The sequence below is a fragment of the Oncorhynchus kisutch genome, linkage group LG16 (assembly GCF_002021735.2).
Source record: "Oncorhynchus kisutch isolate 150728-3 linkage group LG16, Okis_V2, whole genome shotgun sequence".
Lineage (NCBI taxonomy): Eukaryota > Metazoa > Chordata > Actinopteri > Salmoniformes > Salmonidae > Oncorhynchus > Oncorhynchus kisutch.
The window spans coordinates 50,418,762-50,432,170 of record NC_034189.2 but is presented as its reverse complement, the minus strand read 5'-3'; the positions used below and the strand labels follow the sequence as shown (position 1 = coordinate 50,432,170).

The 13,409-nt window shown below is 47.1% G+C and overlaps 2 protein-coding genes across 19 annotated transcripts in view; one reads left to right on the top strand and one right to left on the bottom strand.

The window, feature by feature from the left end:
* The window catches only part of LOC109906798 (peripheral plasma membrane protein CASK), a 43,021-nt gene that overhangs the window by 16,025 nt on the left and 13,587 nt on the right, over positions 1-13,409 (bottom strand). For 5 of the 18 annotated variants that reach the window (XM_031792856.1, XM_031792863.1, XM_031792852.1 and 2 more), the window contains exons 3-14: positions 13,064-13,169; positions 12,781-12,858; positions 11,809-11,881; positions 6,297-6,399; positions 6,025-6,203; positions 5,549-5,671; positions 4,797-4,880; positions 4,593-4,692; positions 3,267-3,284; positions 1,925-2,046; positions 1,626-1,703; positions 1,369-1,449 (exon numbers count right to left, since the gene is read on the bottom strand). In XM_031792856.1, the coding sequence (XP_031648716.1) occupies positions 1,369-1,449; positions 1,626-1,703; positions 1,925-2,046; positions 3,267-3,284; positions 4,593-4,692; positions 4,797-4,880; positions 5,549-5,671; positions 6,025-6,203; positions 6,297-6,399; positions 11,809-11,881; positions 12,781-12,858; positions 13,064-13,169 (1,145 nt within the window). The remainder of the gene's footprint in view (positions 1-1,368; positions 1,450-1,625; positions 1,704-1,924; positions 2,047-3,266; positions 3,285-4,592; positions 4,693-4,796; positions 4,881-5,548; positions 5,672-6,024; positions 6,204-6,296; positions 6,400-11,808; positions 11,882-12,780; positions 12,859-13,063; positions 13,170-13,409) is intronic. The other 13 variants (XM_031792865.1, XM_031792859.1, XM_031792854.1 and 10 more) reach the window with 3 other exon arrangements.
* LOC109888353 (probable G-protein coupled receptor 34) lies at positions 7,317-10,996 on the top strand. Its single transcript, XM_031792871.1, has 2 exons — positions 7,317-7,818; positions 8,231-10,996. The coding sequence occupies exon 2, from the start codon at positions 8,275-8,277 to the stop codon at positions 9,472-9,474; it is 1,200 nt and encodes a 399-aa protein (XP_031648731.1). The 5' UTR covers positions 7,317-7,818; positions 8,231-8,274; the 3' UTR covers positions 9,475-10,996.

Here is a 13,409-nt window from a genome sequence, read left to right as displayed (position 1 = left end):
ACTTGGCTTGTTGTGTGTAACAGTGTGAGCTGGTTTCTACTTAAGACGTATTTGCTTGGTCTTCCTAAATGAAACATGAGTGACAAAAGGACTGGGGAAACTACTATGGGTCTACACAAAAAGACTTGTATCCAGATGGGATATACGTTCTTTTTATTTTTATCTTGGTCACCAGGGAAGGGGGACCCCCCCTTCTTTATATCCAGGCCACTGTGTCAGTCTGTAGGCTGAGCGAAAAGCAGAGGGCTCTAGCGTTGAGATGTCAGTACAGAAATACCTGTGGGTCAGAGACTAAGGTAAGAGTATGGAGAACCAAACACAACTCAGCTTTAAAAAATGTGCACTATGCACAAATCATTTCCTGGTTGCTAAAGTTCGAATAGTTCGCCTAATTTCAGTTTATGTGACAAAACAAGAAAGTATAGTCTGGAGAATCATTGTACCATCTAAACCATTGAAATATATTTTCCACCAAAAATGACTGTTTGAAGCTGGTGTAAAAAAACTAAAGTAAAAGATGCAAACACGAAACTTCAGAATTGGAAGCATAGAAATAGTGCACATAGAACAGATGTAGCGCTTCTTAGACTTGCTTTCGATGAGAATGACAGATCTATAACTAACATTTCTATGTGAATTTGGTCAGGTCGCCCAAAAGTGACATATTTCAGCTTAAACTGTAACAGACAAGCACAGATCTTTCTGCCATTGAAATCCTTGGGGCCACCAGAGCATTTTTTAGGGTCTAAGTCCAAATACATTTTCGTGATGGAAAAAGCTTTTAGACTTAAAACAGATAAAGTATTTAGAAAAGGTAATGCACCAATATATTTTTACATTATAGTCTTTGAGAACAACTGATCACCAAAATAAAAGCTAGTCAGAAAGAATTGAATATTCCAAAAACAATTAATTTAGCAGTATCGATGTTATGTTTGAGTAAAAGAACCCAGCATCAGCCATGGCAAAAAACATAGAATTGCAGGAAATTGGCTTTAAAACTCCTAAATGTTCTCAGCTCCATGGGAAAATTGGTAGAATTGCAGGAAATTGGCTCTACCTGACACCAGAGAAGAGATGAAGAGAGAACAGAGAGAGAAAGATTAGGAAAAGCAGAGGGGGCTTTTTTAATTCTGTTCTTTTGTTGGCAGTAACAGCTAGGGCTGGGTGGGCGGAGCAGGATGTCTGTAGCCTCACTAGCCCCACCCATAACCCTGGCTACTACAACTGACAGCCCCTCCCCTCAGTTTTGCTAATCTAACAGATTACTCCCTCTCTACCTGGGGTCTATAGTGGACAAACTAAGGAGCTTGACCCAGTCATGATCATTTGTTTATACACACACAGAGAGAGATGGAGATGGCCCACCATGAAGTGTGGCTGTGTGAGGATCCTCCGGAGTTCCTTGGCCTCCATGTTGTCAGGGTAACAGGAGATTGTCTCCAGTACCTACAGGATAAGAGGAGGGAGAGGAAGTACAATATCATATAAGAGCATCAACACTTAATACAAAACATTAATAAACCTCCAAACACTAACCAAAACAACAAGATAAAGTATTTAACAAGCGCTAGTCCCAGAAGAAAAGATGTGTCCCACCTTGATGTCGTGACCAGGCCACTCACCTCTTTGGCTCTCTGTACTCCATCACTGGCAGGGTTCCTGATCTGAGGAGACGACCTGGTGTTGATCTGGTCATAGAGCTGCAACACCAGGGGGAGACAGCCATTATTATTCACTCATCTTTTACATATCCCTCCTCACATACCACTTTTTGTATTAAATGTTGCTTTAGAAATAAAAATGCATTTTCATTCCCAAACGATTTTCCCAATGAATAATGTGGTGTGTCTGAGCTCTTTACTTGTGTCAAAGTGCCACCTAGTGGACTTGACATGAACCTGCATGTATGTAGCCCACTCACGTCCAGCAGTGTGTGTAGGTGTTGGTCCTGGAAGACGCTGTGTAAGAAGTCCAGATCTTTCTCACTGCAGTCGGTCAGAGCATGAATCTCCTCCAGGCTGTCCAGCACCTGGGATACTGCCCCTACACACACACACACACACACAGGTTATAACATATACACACGCAAACACACACCAATTATGAGTAGCCAGTACCATAAAAACACAAATATTTCAATTTAACACACACAAAAAAAACACACAACAAGGACAAATACATTTACACACCACACACACACACACACACACACAGAGGCACCACGCACACAGAGACACCACAGACACAGAGACACCACAGACACCGCACACGAGACACCGCACACACACACACACACAGCACACACAGATACCGCACACACACACACAGAGACACCGCAACCACAGAGACACCTCACACACACCGCACACACACACAGAGACACCGAGCACGCACACACAGAGACACCGCACACACGCACACAGACACCGCACACAGACAGACACCGCACACACACGGACAGATACCGCACACACACACACACAGACACCAGAGACACCACACACAGAGACACCGCACACACACAGAGACACCGCACACAGAGACACCGCACACAGAGACACAGCACACACAGCTAGAAACAGAAGGTGTCAGACTAGAGTACCTGCTACATGCAGCAAAAGCAACAGAGAGACGCAGAACAGAACAGGACAGAACAGAACAGAGGTACATCCCATCATCAATATGACAGATTAGACAGGAAGGAAGGAATAAACCATATCACATGGGATGGAGATAATGGTATGGAGGTCAGGTCATGTGATTGGTTAGTTCAGGTTAGTGAAGGCTGGATCTAGAGATTGTATGGAAGACTAAAGTTAGTTGCCATGCTGCTTGTATAACATAGAAAAACACTTCACACATAACAAGAGGTTTGAAGACTGAACACTCAGTTTGTCCTCCAAGGCCATGACAGGTCCAGATTGCACACGCCACTGACAACGGTTGTGATTGGATCAAATGGAAGCCGTGCAGGCGCGCGTCCACCTCATTAGCTGTTGGTGGTGAGTGACATCACAATGCACACAGATTCTACTTCCCAATACTTCTGATTGGCTTTCTGTCCATCTCAGCTTGGAGTTCAATTCACCCCCATCAACTGACACCCAGTCAGATACTGTTTCATCCCCCAAATAGGTAAGGAAGCTGTTTGAGAGTATTGGGACGCGAGTCATCAAGGGTGCTACGAGGGAGGGGGGAGGGTAGTTTAATAGATGGTGATGATGTCATGATGTCACACCAGGAAGCTACCTGGGGATACCTACTTTCAGCGGCTAGCAGTCCTACAGAGAGCGCCGCATTGAAACACCACCACAGAGAAGACAATAGAGAGGAAAAATTCAGCAGACAAGAGAAAGAGAGAAAAGAGGAGGCCAGGAAGAATGAAAGACAAGGCAGACAGAGAGCAAAACAGGAGAGAGAGAGAGAGAGAGAGAGAGAGAGAGAGAGAGAGAGAGAGAGAGAGAGAGAGAGAGAGAGAGAGTAAGCAAAAAGCAGAGGCTGTGTTGACTCTAGAAGAGTCTGGAGCTGTGGGTATCTGGCTAAAGTCTCAAAGACACAGCCACACCCCACAGGAAAGTGAATTCCATCCCTAAGCATTTTCTTTTTTTAAACAAGGGCAGGAAGTCACAAAAGGCAGAGTGATGCAATGAGGCTGTCTGGTCTCATAAGAGGAAGACCAGACTATATTGTCTCCAATGCTTTTTCTATGACTCACTTGGACTCTGTACCGCTCCAATTTCTACCAAAGTTTGTCAGATGTTTTCATCCTGAAAAGTGGTCACGTCACACCATCTGTTGTGCAGACGCAGCTACACGCCTTAATCCCACATGCACGGGAAGGATCGGCACTGTTTCATTTCACCATTTTAGACGGAGCCTATTAAAAGGCCACTAACGAGACCTACAAAACAGATGGCGTGGGACACGCCCTTATCACAACATTACAGCCCTTTTGTTAGGTCTGAGAACATCTGACAAACATAGCATTCAGAGCAGTAGGCTATTTGACAGAGAGGGCAGCAGGTAGTAGATAGACTCTTTGTTCCCCCGGTGATAACATCCATAGGGAGTGACAGTGCACCCCGAGACAGAGACAGGGAAGTGAGGGCATTGGGCAACGCTAGCCTGGACACTTCTGTTTCCTTTTCCCAGCAATCAGGGGGATGTATAAGAAGGCCGAGGCTAGCACAGAGACCAGGGCCTGAAAGTTCCACTGCTGACCTGAACACTGGATTGGCTGTGTGGTTAGCTACTGACTGTCATCTGATTACCAGGAAATGAGATAACGTTGAGGCTTGGTTGAGGTTGAGGAGCTTACAACAGTGATATAAAGGTCAAATCATCATTATCGGTCTTACATGATGAGAATCCTTTTCTGTTACCGCAGAAGTTGGCTGTAGTTGTAGAAGACTATGAGAAGTCAAAAATGTGCAACATCGTCAGGGGTGTGCTTCAGGACTGCCCGTGGGACAATGAGCTAGCAACACAAACCACGTAGGCGATTGTTGCCATGACATCCGTTCCCCTGACACAGCTCGGCTTGGGTGTTGACGTGGGAACGGCAACAGGAGGAGAGGGGCGGGTCTTACCTGAGGAGGTGGGGTCTTCAGAGAAGTCAGGCATCTCCTCTGGTGGGTCTCCGTAGAAGGAGTTAAACTTGTGGCTGGAGACAGCAGCCAACACTGCCCCCTACGACACAACACAAGGAACAGGAATGTATTGACTGATTGAAGAGCATCAATGGTGTGTGTGTGTGTGTGTGTGTGTGTGTGTGTGTGTGTGTGTGTGTGTACCTTGAGCTTCCTCCTTGCATTAAACTTCCTCAGCTGCTCCACCGTCTCTGGCAGGTGGATCTTGTAGGCATACCTGTCCCTCTCCTGGAGGGAGAACACACAGAGAGGTGAATACCTGTCCCTCTCCTGGAGGGAGAACACACAGAGAGGTGAATACCTGTCCCTCTCCTGGAGGGAGAACACACAGAGAGGTGAATACCTGTCCCTCTCCTGGAGGGAGAACACACAGACAGGTGAATACCTGTCCCTCTCCTGGAGGGAGAACACACAGAGAGGTGAATACCTGTCCCTCTCCTGGAGGGAGAACACACAGACAGGTGAATACCTGTCCCTCTCCTGGAGGGAGAACACACAGAGAGGTGAATACCTGTCCCTCTCCTGGAGGGAGAACACACAGACAGGTGAATACCTGTCCCACACAGACAGGTGAATACTTGTCCCTCACAGACAGGTGAATACCACACTAATAAAAGGCAAAACACTACAACACAGGTTCTACTCAATAAAGTGGAGTGTATTCTCTGCGTTGTGAAAGTAGCTGATGCAGGGTGCCGTCTCCTGACAGGGAGGAAGTTATGAGGAAACCACAACTAACCCAGTGTTAGTTTCACATCTGGTTATAATCATGTGTTACAGTTGGTGTTAAGTGTGTGTCTGCATATTCAGCATCTTGCAGACAGGGCTTTTAGTGTGTGTGTGCATGCATGTGAATGTGTGTGTGTGTATCAGTGTGTCTGCATGTTTGTTCCCACCTTAAGCCAGGGGTGGTTGAGGGCTTCGTAGACAGTGATCCTCTCTGCGGGGTCCAGCATCAGCATGCGACGCACCAGGTCCTTGGCGCTCTCTGAGATGTGGCTCCACTGGCGTGGGTTCATCTAGAGGGGAGGGTCACACACACACACACGCTCTCAGATGGATGTAGGGCTGCAGCAACCGAGGGAATGCCAGATACGTTTATCACCTTGGGCACAGTACATACCTGGAGCTTTTTAACCTAGCTATAGATATAGAAGGAAGGTTGCCATGTAACCCCCACCAGGCCCAGAAGACAGAATGAGGACTGTTCTACATGGTACATTCTGAATGCTCTGGATGGGCCTCAATCAGGTTGTTAACCACGTGCAATGACCCGCTACTGCAGGTTTCACACCCACCCATTTCTTTGCTTTGTAGTTAGTGTGTGTGTGTGTGTGTGTGTGTTAGAGGGCAGTTTTGGAAAATCAACTACTACCTTATATTTCCCCTTAATGATAGCCTCAAACAGGCGTTCCTTGGTACCGTAGAAGGGCAGGCAGCCAGACAGCAGGATGAACAGGATGACTCCACAGCCCCACACGTCGACAGGCTTCCCATACGGCTCTCTCTTCACCACCTCCGGGGCCATGAAGTGGGGCGTGCCTACTCGACCTGGGGAGGAATGGGGGGTTCGAGTGTGGGTTTACACACAGATACGAGAGGAGAGAATGACAAATACACAGTCCCAGAGTGAATATAGAGTACCTCCTGCCACCAGGCCTGATTCTCCTAGTTGTATGGCCACTCCAAACCCCCCCAGCTTGACAGGAGCTGAGTTCTCCTTAGAGGCCAGCAGGACACAGTGAGGCTACAAGACAGGGACACAGAGAGAGAGAGAGAGAGAGAGAGAGAGAGAGAGAGAGAGAGAGAGAGAGAGAGAGAGAGAGAGAGAGAGAGAGAGAGAGAGAGAGAGACACAGAGAGAGACACAGAGAGAGACACAGAGAGAGACACAGAGAGAGATGGAGGGATTGGGTTCAAGCTTCATAAAAAAAAGTGCTCCATTTTGTACCATCCTATTGTAGTAAAACCTTGGTAGTGATGGACCTAAAGGGTTCCTAGACGGGACAAAGGCAGAGGGCTACCTGCTTTACTGCAGAAACACTCCAACTGATATCGAAGAGGAGAAAGGAGGAAGACGACACTGGACAGATAGAGAGAACACCAGAGAAAGGAGGAGGAGAGGAGAAAGGAGGACGACGACACTGGACAGATAGAGAGAACACCAGAGAAAGGAAGAGGAGAGGAGAAAGGAGGACGACGACACTGGACAGATAGAGAGAACACCAGAGAAAGGAAGAGGAGAGGAGGACGACGACACTGGACAGATAGAGAGAACACCAGAGAAAGGAGGAGGAGAGGAGAAAGGAGGATGACGACACTGGACAGATAGAGAGAACACCAGAGAAAGGAAGAGGAGAGGAGAAAGGAGGACGACGACACTGGACAGATAGAGAGAACACCAGAGAAAGGAAGAGGAGAGGAGAAAGGAGGACGACGACACTGGACAGATAGAGAGAACACCAGAGAAAGGAAGAGGAGAGGAGAAAGGAGGACGACGACACTGGACAGATAGAGAGAACACCAGAGAAAGGAAGAGGAGAGGAGAAAGGAGGATGACGACACTGGACAGATAGAGAGAACACCAGAGAAAGGAAGAGGAGAGGAGAAAGGAGGATGACGACACTGGACAGATAGAGAGAACACCAGAGAAAGGAAGAGGAGAGGAGAAAGGAGGATGAGAGAAGACAGGAGAACATAGAGAGAAGAAGAGGTGGAGGATGAGGAGCAGAGCGCAGCGCTGGAGTACGTGACAGTCAGGGTGTGTGGTCTCACAGCGCTGGTTTCCTGCCCTACTCTGCACTTCACACTGGAGGGGGAGGATGGGGTCTGTGGTCTGAGGGATCTGACGGCTGCTAACAGCTGACAAGGGGCGGTTGGGGGAGGTGTGAGAGAAGAACATCTCGAGGCACAGAGAGAGAGGACCAGAGAGAGGAAGGGAGGAGAGCTCAGAGTAACACACTCATACTTTTGAGCAAAAGAGACAAAGAAAGAGAAAAGTGTGTAGGAGAGTAACCAGAGAAGTCCCAACACGATCCCACTGAACCTGACAACCAAGGGACAGTAGGACCAGGGGCTGTTAAAGGATATGTAACGACACCCACATTCTGGACAGTGGACAGTCAAACTACAGCTGCAGAGTCTCTGACATGGAGGGAATCTGGATGGTGAGTGAGATCCTGTCTTAATAAAGACATCAGTGAACCTGTGTGTGTGAATCTGTGAAAACCTAAAGGTAGACCATGTTCTTTACTAGGTGGTGAATCCAAGATAGGTCATAGGTACAACACAATAATTGCACTTCAAGTAGTGGTTGATTTTTCATTACTTCTTTTCCTGCTACAGGGGAGTTACTTGAAATACAACATTGTGAAAGGGAAGTGGTAAATGTGGTGACATTCAAAAATAGATTAGTTCTTTGAGTGCTTTTACAGTGTTTTTTCAATGCAAACCGCCAAAGTCCCTTCCTGTTAACAGCCCACTTATTTTGTTAATGCATTGACCTCTCTTCGTTTTTCATCCTTATCAATAAAAAACATCTCTCCACCCCCCGCCTCTCCCTCCCTCTATCTCCCACAGCACTGAAGATCTGCTGGGCCTAAAGACACCCCAGCTTCAACACAATGCCCACTCTTCCCAACACCTCTTTACCCCTGTCCTCCTCTTCCTTCCCCCTCTCCAATGCCACCTATCCCCCCTTTACCTCCTCCTCTCCAAACCAGACCCTATGTAATCTAGATGACGGTGCCCTGCGCCTCCCCCTGGTCTTCTTCTACTCCCTCTTCTTCCTCCTGGGTCTGGTAGGTAATCTCCTCGCCCTGTGGGTCTTCGTCCTCCACTCCAGGAGGAACTCTGTCCGGGTGTTCCTCATCAACGTGGCCATAGCTGACCTGGTGCTCCTGGCCTGCCTTCCCTTCAGAGTCCTCTACCATGCTAACGGCAACCGCTGGGTCCTCGGCCCCCTGGTCTGTAAAGTGGTGGGCAACCTCTTCTACATGAACATGTACATCAGTATCACTCTGCTCGGGTTCATTAGTCTGGATAGGTATGTGAAGCTGAAGGGGCGGGGCGGAGCGGGGAGGGGCCTGGCCAGGAGGCTGAGAGGTGGGGGATGGAGCTGGGTGGCGTGCAGGGTGCTCTGGGGGCTGTCCCTGGCGGCGGCCGTGCCCATGATTGCCATGTCGGAGGGAAACGAGGAACCTGGGAAGTGTTTCCAGTATAAGCAGCGGCGTGGGGCGAAGGGGAAGGCTTACTTCAACATGGTTCTGGTGCTGCTGTTCTGGGGGGTGTTCTGCCTGCTGGTGGTCTCCTATGGGAAGATAGCCATGCACCTCCTCAAGGTGTCCAGGGATAAACCTGACCTCCCCAATGCCCACCGCTACGGTAGCGCCGCCAGGAAGTCCTTCTTCGTGCTCTTCCTGTTCACCGTCTGCTTCGGGCCCTACCACGCCTTCCGCCCATTCTACGTCCTCTCCCAGCTCAGCCAATCCCCATCCTGCGATTACTTGCGCCTGGTGGACAAGACCAATGAGGTCATGTTGTTGTTCTCCGCCTTCAACGCCGTCCTGGACCCTGTGATGTACTTCCTGTTGTCGGGCTCGGTGCGCAAGGCCGCCGTGAAAGCCCTCGGACAGAGCCTCGGCAACCGGCTCCACTTCCTTAACGACGGGACCTCCAACAGCTCGGTATCAGAGTTCAGACGGACCTCTCTGTCCGTCACCTCCCCCAACAACGTCATTAACCCCTCCCATGAGCCCAGGACCAGCCTCTGTCTGATTAGCCCCACCCTCCACCCTGGCACAGCCATAGTGGCAAAGCAGTGAATTTACAGACCTCATTGTTTAACTTCATGGACTTTAGCTCTATTTACATTATAATGTATACCATGTACTCAACAACTGATGCATGTGACAAGGGCCAATGTCTTGAACTAGACTCAGTTTCCAAGAATGGACCTGACCAGATGTCCTGAATCAAAGTGCTTTACACTCCTGTTCAAAAGGTCAGGGTCACTTAGAAATGTTTAATGTCCTTTTTGTCCATTAAAATAACATCAAATTGATCAGAAATACAGTGTAAACATTGTTAATGTTGTAAATGACTACTGTAGCTGGAAACAGCAGATTTTTTATGGAATATCTACATAGGCGAACAGAGGCCCAGGCTCAACGCAAAACCCCAGTCTCAACGCAAAACCCCAGTCTCAACGCAAAACCCCAGTCTCAACTAGATAGAGGAACTCTGCACAGAGGAACTCTGCCTAGAAGGTCAGCATCCCGGAGTCGCCTCTTCACTGGGGTTGAGACTAGTGTTTTGCGGGTACTATTTAATGAAGCTGCCAGTTGAGGACTAAGGCGTCTGTTTCTCTAACTTTCTCAAACTAGACACTAATGTACTTGTCCTCTTGCTCAATTGTGCAACCCTTGCAAAAGGGTTTTGTAAATCATCAATTAGACTTTTAAAATGATAAACTTGGATTATCTAACACAATGTGCCATCAAATCAATATTTATTGGTCACATACACATGGTTAACAGATGTTAATGGTCACATACACATGGTTAACAGATGTTAATGGTCACATACACATGGTTAACAGATGTTAATGGTCACATACACATGGTTAACAGATGTTAATGGTCACATACACATGGTTAACAGATGTTAATGGTCACATACACATGGTTAACAGATGTTAATGGTCACATACACATGGTTAACAGATGTTAATGGTCACATACACATGGTTAACAGATGTTAATGGTCACATACACATGGTTAACAGATGTTAATGGTCACATACACATGGTTAACAGATGTTAATGGTCACATACACATGGTTAACAGATGTTAATGGTCACATACACATGGTTAACAGATGTTAATGCGAGTGTAGCGAATTGCTTGTGCTTCTAGTTCCGACTGTGCAGCTATATCTAACATCTCCATGTGAGAAGAGTAATGTAGGGTATGTAAACATTATATAAAGTGGAACACAGGAGTGATGGTTGCTGATAATGGGACTCTGTACGCCTATGTAGATATTCCATTAAAAAAAGAAATCAGCCGTTTCCAGATACAATAGTCATTTATAACATTAACTATGTCTGCACTGTATTTCTGATAAATGTTATTTTAACAGACAAAAACAAATGATTTTCTTTCAAACACAAGGACATTTCTAAGGGACCCCATACTTTTGAATGGTAATGAAAATGCCTGTGTCTGTCGGTTAACTAATATTGTCAATAGTATGTGACACAATCATATCTGATATAACACTGTACAAAGCAAATAAATATATACGATTTAAGCTCACATGTATGTGGTGGGCAACCTCTTCTACATGAACATGTATATCAGTATCACTCTGCTGGGGTTCATTAGTCTGGATAGGTATGTGAAGCTGAAGGGGGGGAGTGGGGAGGGGCCTGGCCAGGAGGCTGAGGATGGAGCTGGGTGGCGTGCGGGGCACACCTTGGTGTGAAAACTGAATGGCTGATAAGCATCCCACAGTCCCCTCTACTGGTGGTATTAGGTACTACCATACACACCATCACACACACACACACACACCAAATCACAAGTATTCAAACAGACAAATACACGCACAACAACAAACAAAAACACATCTTTCATTAAACACGACATACACTCAACACAGGGGGAAGGTGTAACTTTGTGTAAACACACAAACAGACTGACTTACTGACATTGGTATTAACACACACGCAAAAGCTCCCCTTATCCCCTTTGGGAGTCACCAAATGTGTCTGTTTGTGGGCAGGACTCGCCCCATCTGGTCTGGCATTGTGGCCTACTGTATGTTAGAGAGGTAATCCTATAGTAATCACTGAAGCCGTGCTGTCTGGCCTGTCAAACAGGGTTTCAGCAGGGTTTCTCCTTACACTAAACACTAATCCAGCCCCAGCTTAACTCACCTTCATTACTAGTTAGCCTACTACTCCTACAACCCAATGGGCTAAGCTGATGGGTCAGTTATCGTTGGGTTAGTCGATATACACTCAATACGAGGAGACAGACGGTGGATCACCAATGGTTACTTCATTCTGTTTGAAATCAATAGATGCCATTGACAACAGTGCTGTTTAGATAAGGGGGAAGTGGGACTGGAGATCTGGGGTAGGGGAGCTTACCTTCACGTCACGGTGAATCACGTTGTTGTCATGGCAATACCGCAGCGCCTCCAAGATCTGTCTCATGTAGTGACTAAAAGACAAGAATGAAGAGGAAGGGGGCGAGAGAATGAAGAAAAAGGGGGAGAAAATGAAGAAAAAGGGGGAGAGGAGGAGAGAATGAAGAGAAAGGGGGAGAGAGAGAGAGAATGAAGAGAAAGGGGGAGAGAGAGAGAGAATGAAGAGAAAGGGGGAGAGAGAGAGAGAATGAAGAGAAAGGGGGAGAGAGAGAGAGAATGAAGAGAAAGGGGGAGAGAGAGAGAGAATGAAGAGAAAGGGGGAGAGAGAGAGAGAATGAAGAGAAAGGGGGAGAGAGAGAGAGAATGAAGAGAAAGGGGGAGAGAGAGAGAGAATGAAGAGAAAGGGGGAGAGAGAGAGAGAATGAAGAGAAAGGGGGAGAGAGAGAGAGAATGAAGAGAAAGGGGGAGAGAGAGAGAGAATGAAGAGAAAGGGGGAGAGAGAGAGAGAATGAAGAGAAAGGGGGAGAGAGAGAGAATGAAGAGAAAGGGGGAGAGAGAGAGAATGAAGAGAAAGGGGAGAGAGAGAGAATGAAGAGAAAGGGGAGAGAGAGAGAATGAAGAGAAAGGGGGAGAGAGAGAGAATGAAGAGAAAGGGGGAGAGAGAATGAAGTGGAAGGAGGAGAGTGAGGGAATTAGCAACGCCACTACTTCTTAGAGAGCTCCTTCCAAAAGCACTTCATTACAGGCATGCAGAGTCCCCAAGGTTCTCATCGTCCTACCACTGAATACAAGGCCACTTACTTCAAATAAGGCCTTAGTTGAAAATGTCAATGTGACGTGCATGTAACTGGCTACGGCTTCAATGTAGACAAAGTCCACATCAGCCCGCGTCACAATTTCAAAACACAAGTCAGCTCCGTCCATAATAGAGAGGCAGAGAGGAAATAAGGGAACCTAAGAGTCAAGCTTTTACCTGGCTACAGCTTCACTGTAGACAAAACCAGCATCCGCCCGCTTCACAGTCTCAAAACACAGGTCAGCTGTATCCATACTATGTCAGAGAGGTAGAAATCGCATAAAACAAAACTTTATTGAATTTGGATTACACCGTTAGTACAGAAAGTCAATAGGGAGAGACCATTCTAGAATATCAAGTTAAATCTAGAACAGAAATTCTAGAATTTAGTCCATTCTAGAATCGAAAGTCAATAGCTGACCATTCAAGAAACAAAATGTCCGAAACACAACCAACTTACAACTCAAAGACCATGTAGAGCATGCCATCTGAGCTGTAGGTTTCTAGTAGCTCTACGATGTGAGGGTGCTTCAGCATGTGACAGATACTGGCCTCTCTCTTCAGATCTGTGGAGGAAACAGGAGAGATAAGAGATGGAAACCATTTCTTCAGTATTGAGATGCTTCCGTTTGTCCTCATTTCCCCTTTTCAACACACTCTTCCTCTCCTCCTCATCTTGCCCCATAGCTTATAGGTGTGTGCCCTCCCTCTCTTTCTCCTGACCTCTCCACCGTGCTGACCCAGGTGGCAGACTCCAGTCGGAGCGCAGGTTAAGAGAAGAGGAAACACCTCCGGTTCGTGTTAGT

Excerpts from the sequence above, each read along its gene's own strand:
- LOC109888353 (XM_031792871.1), top strand. The coding sequence starts at position 8,275 with ATGCCCACTCTTCCCAACACCTCTTTACCCCTGTCCTCCTCTTCCTTC.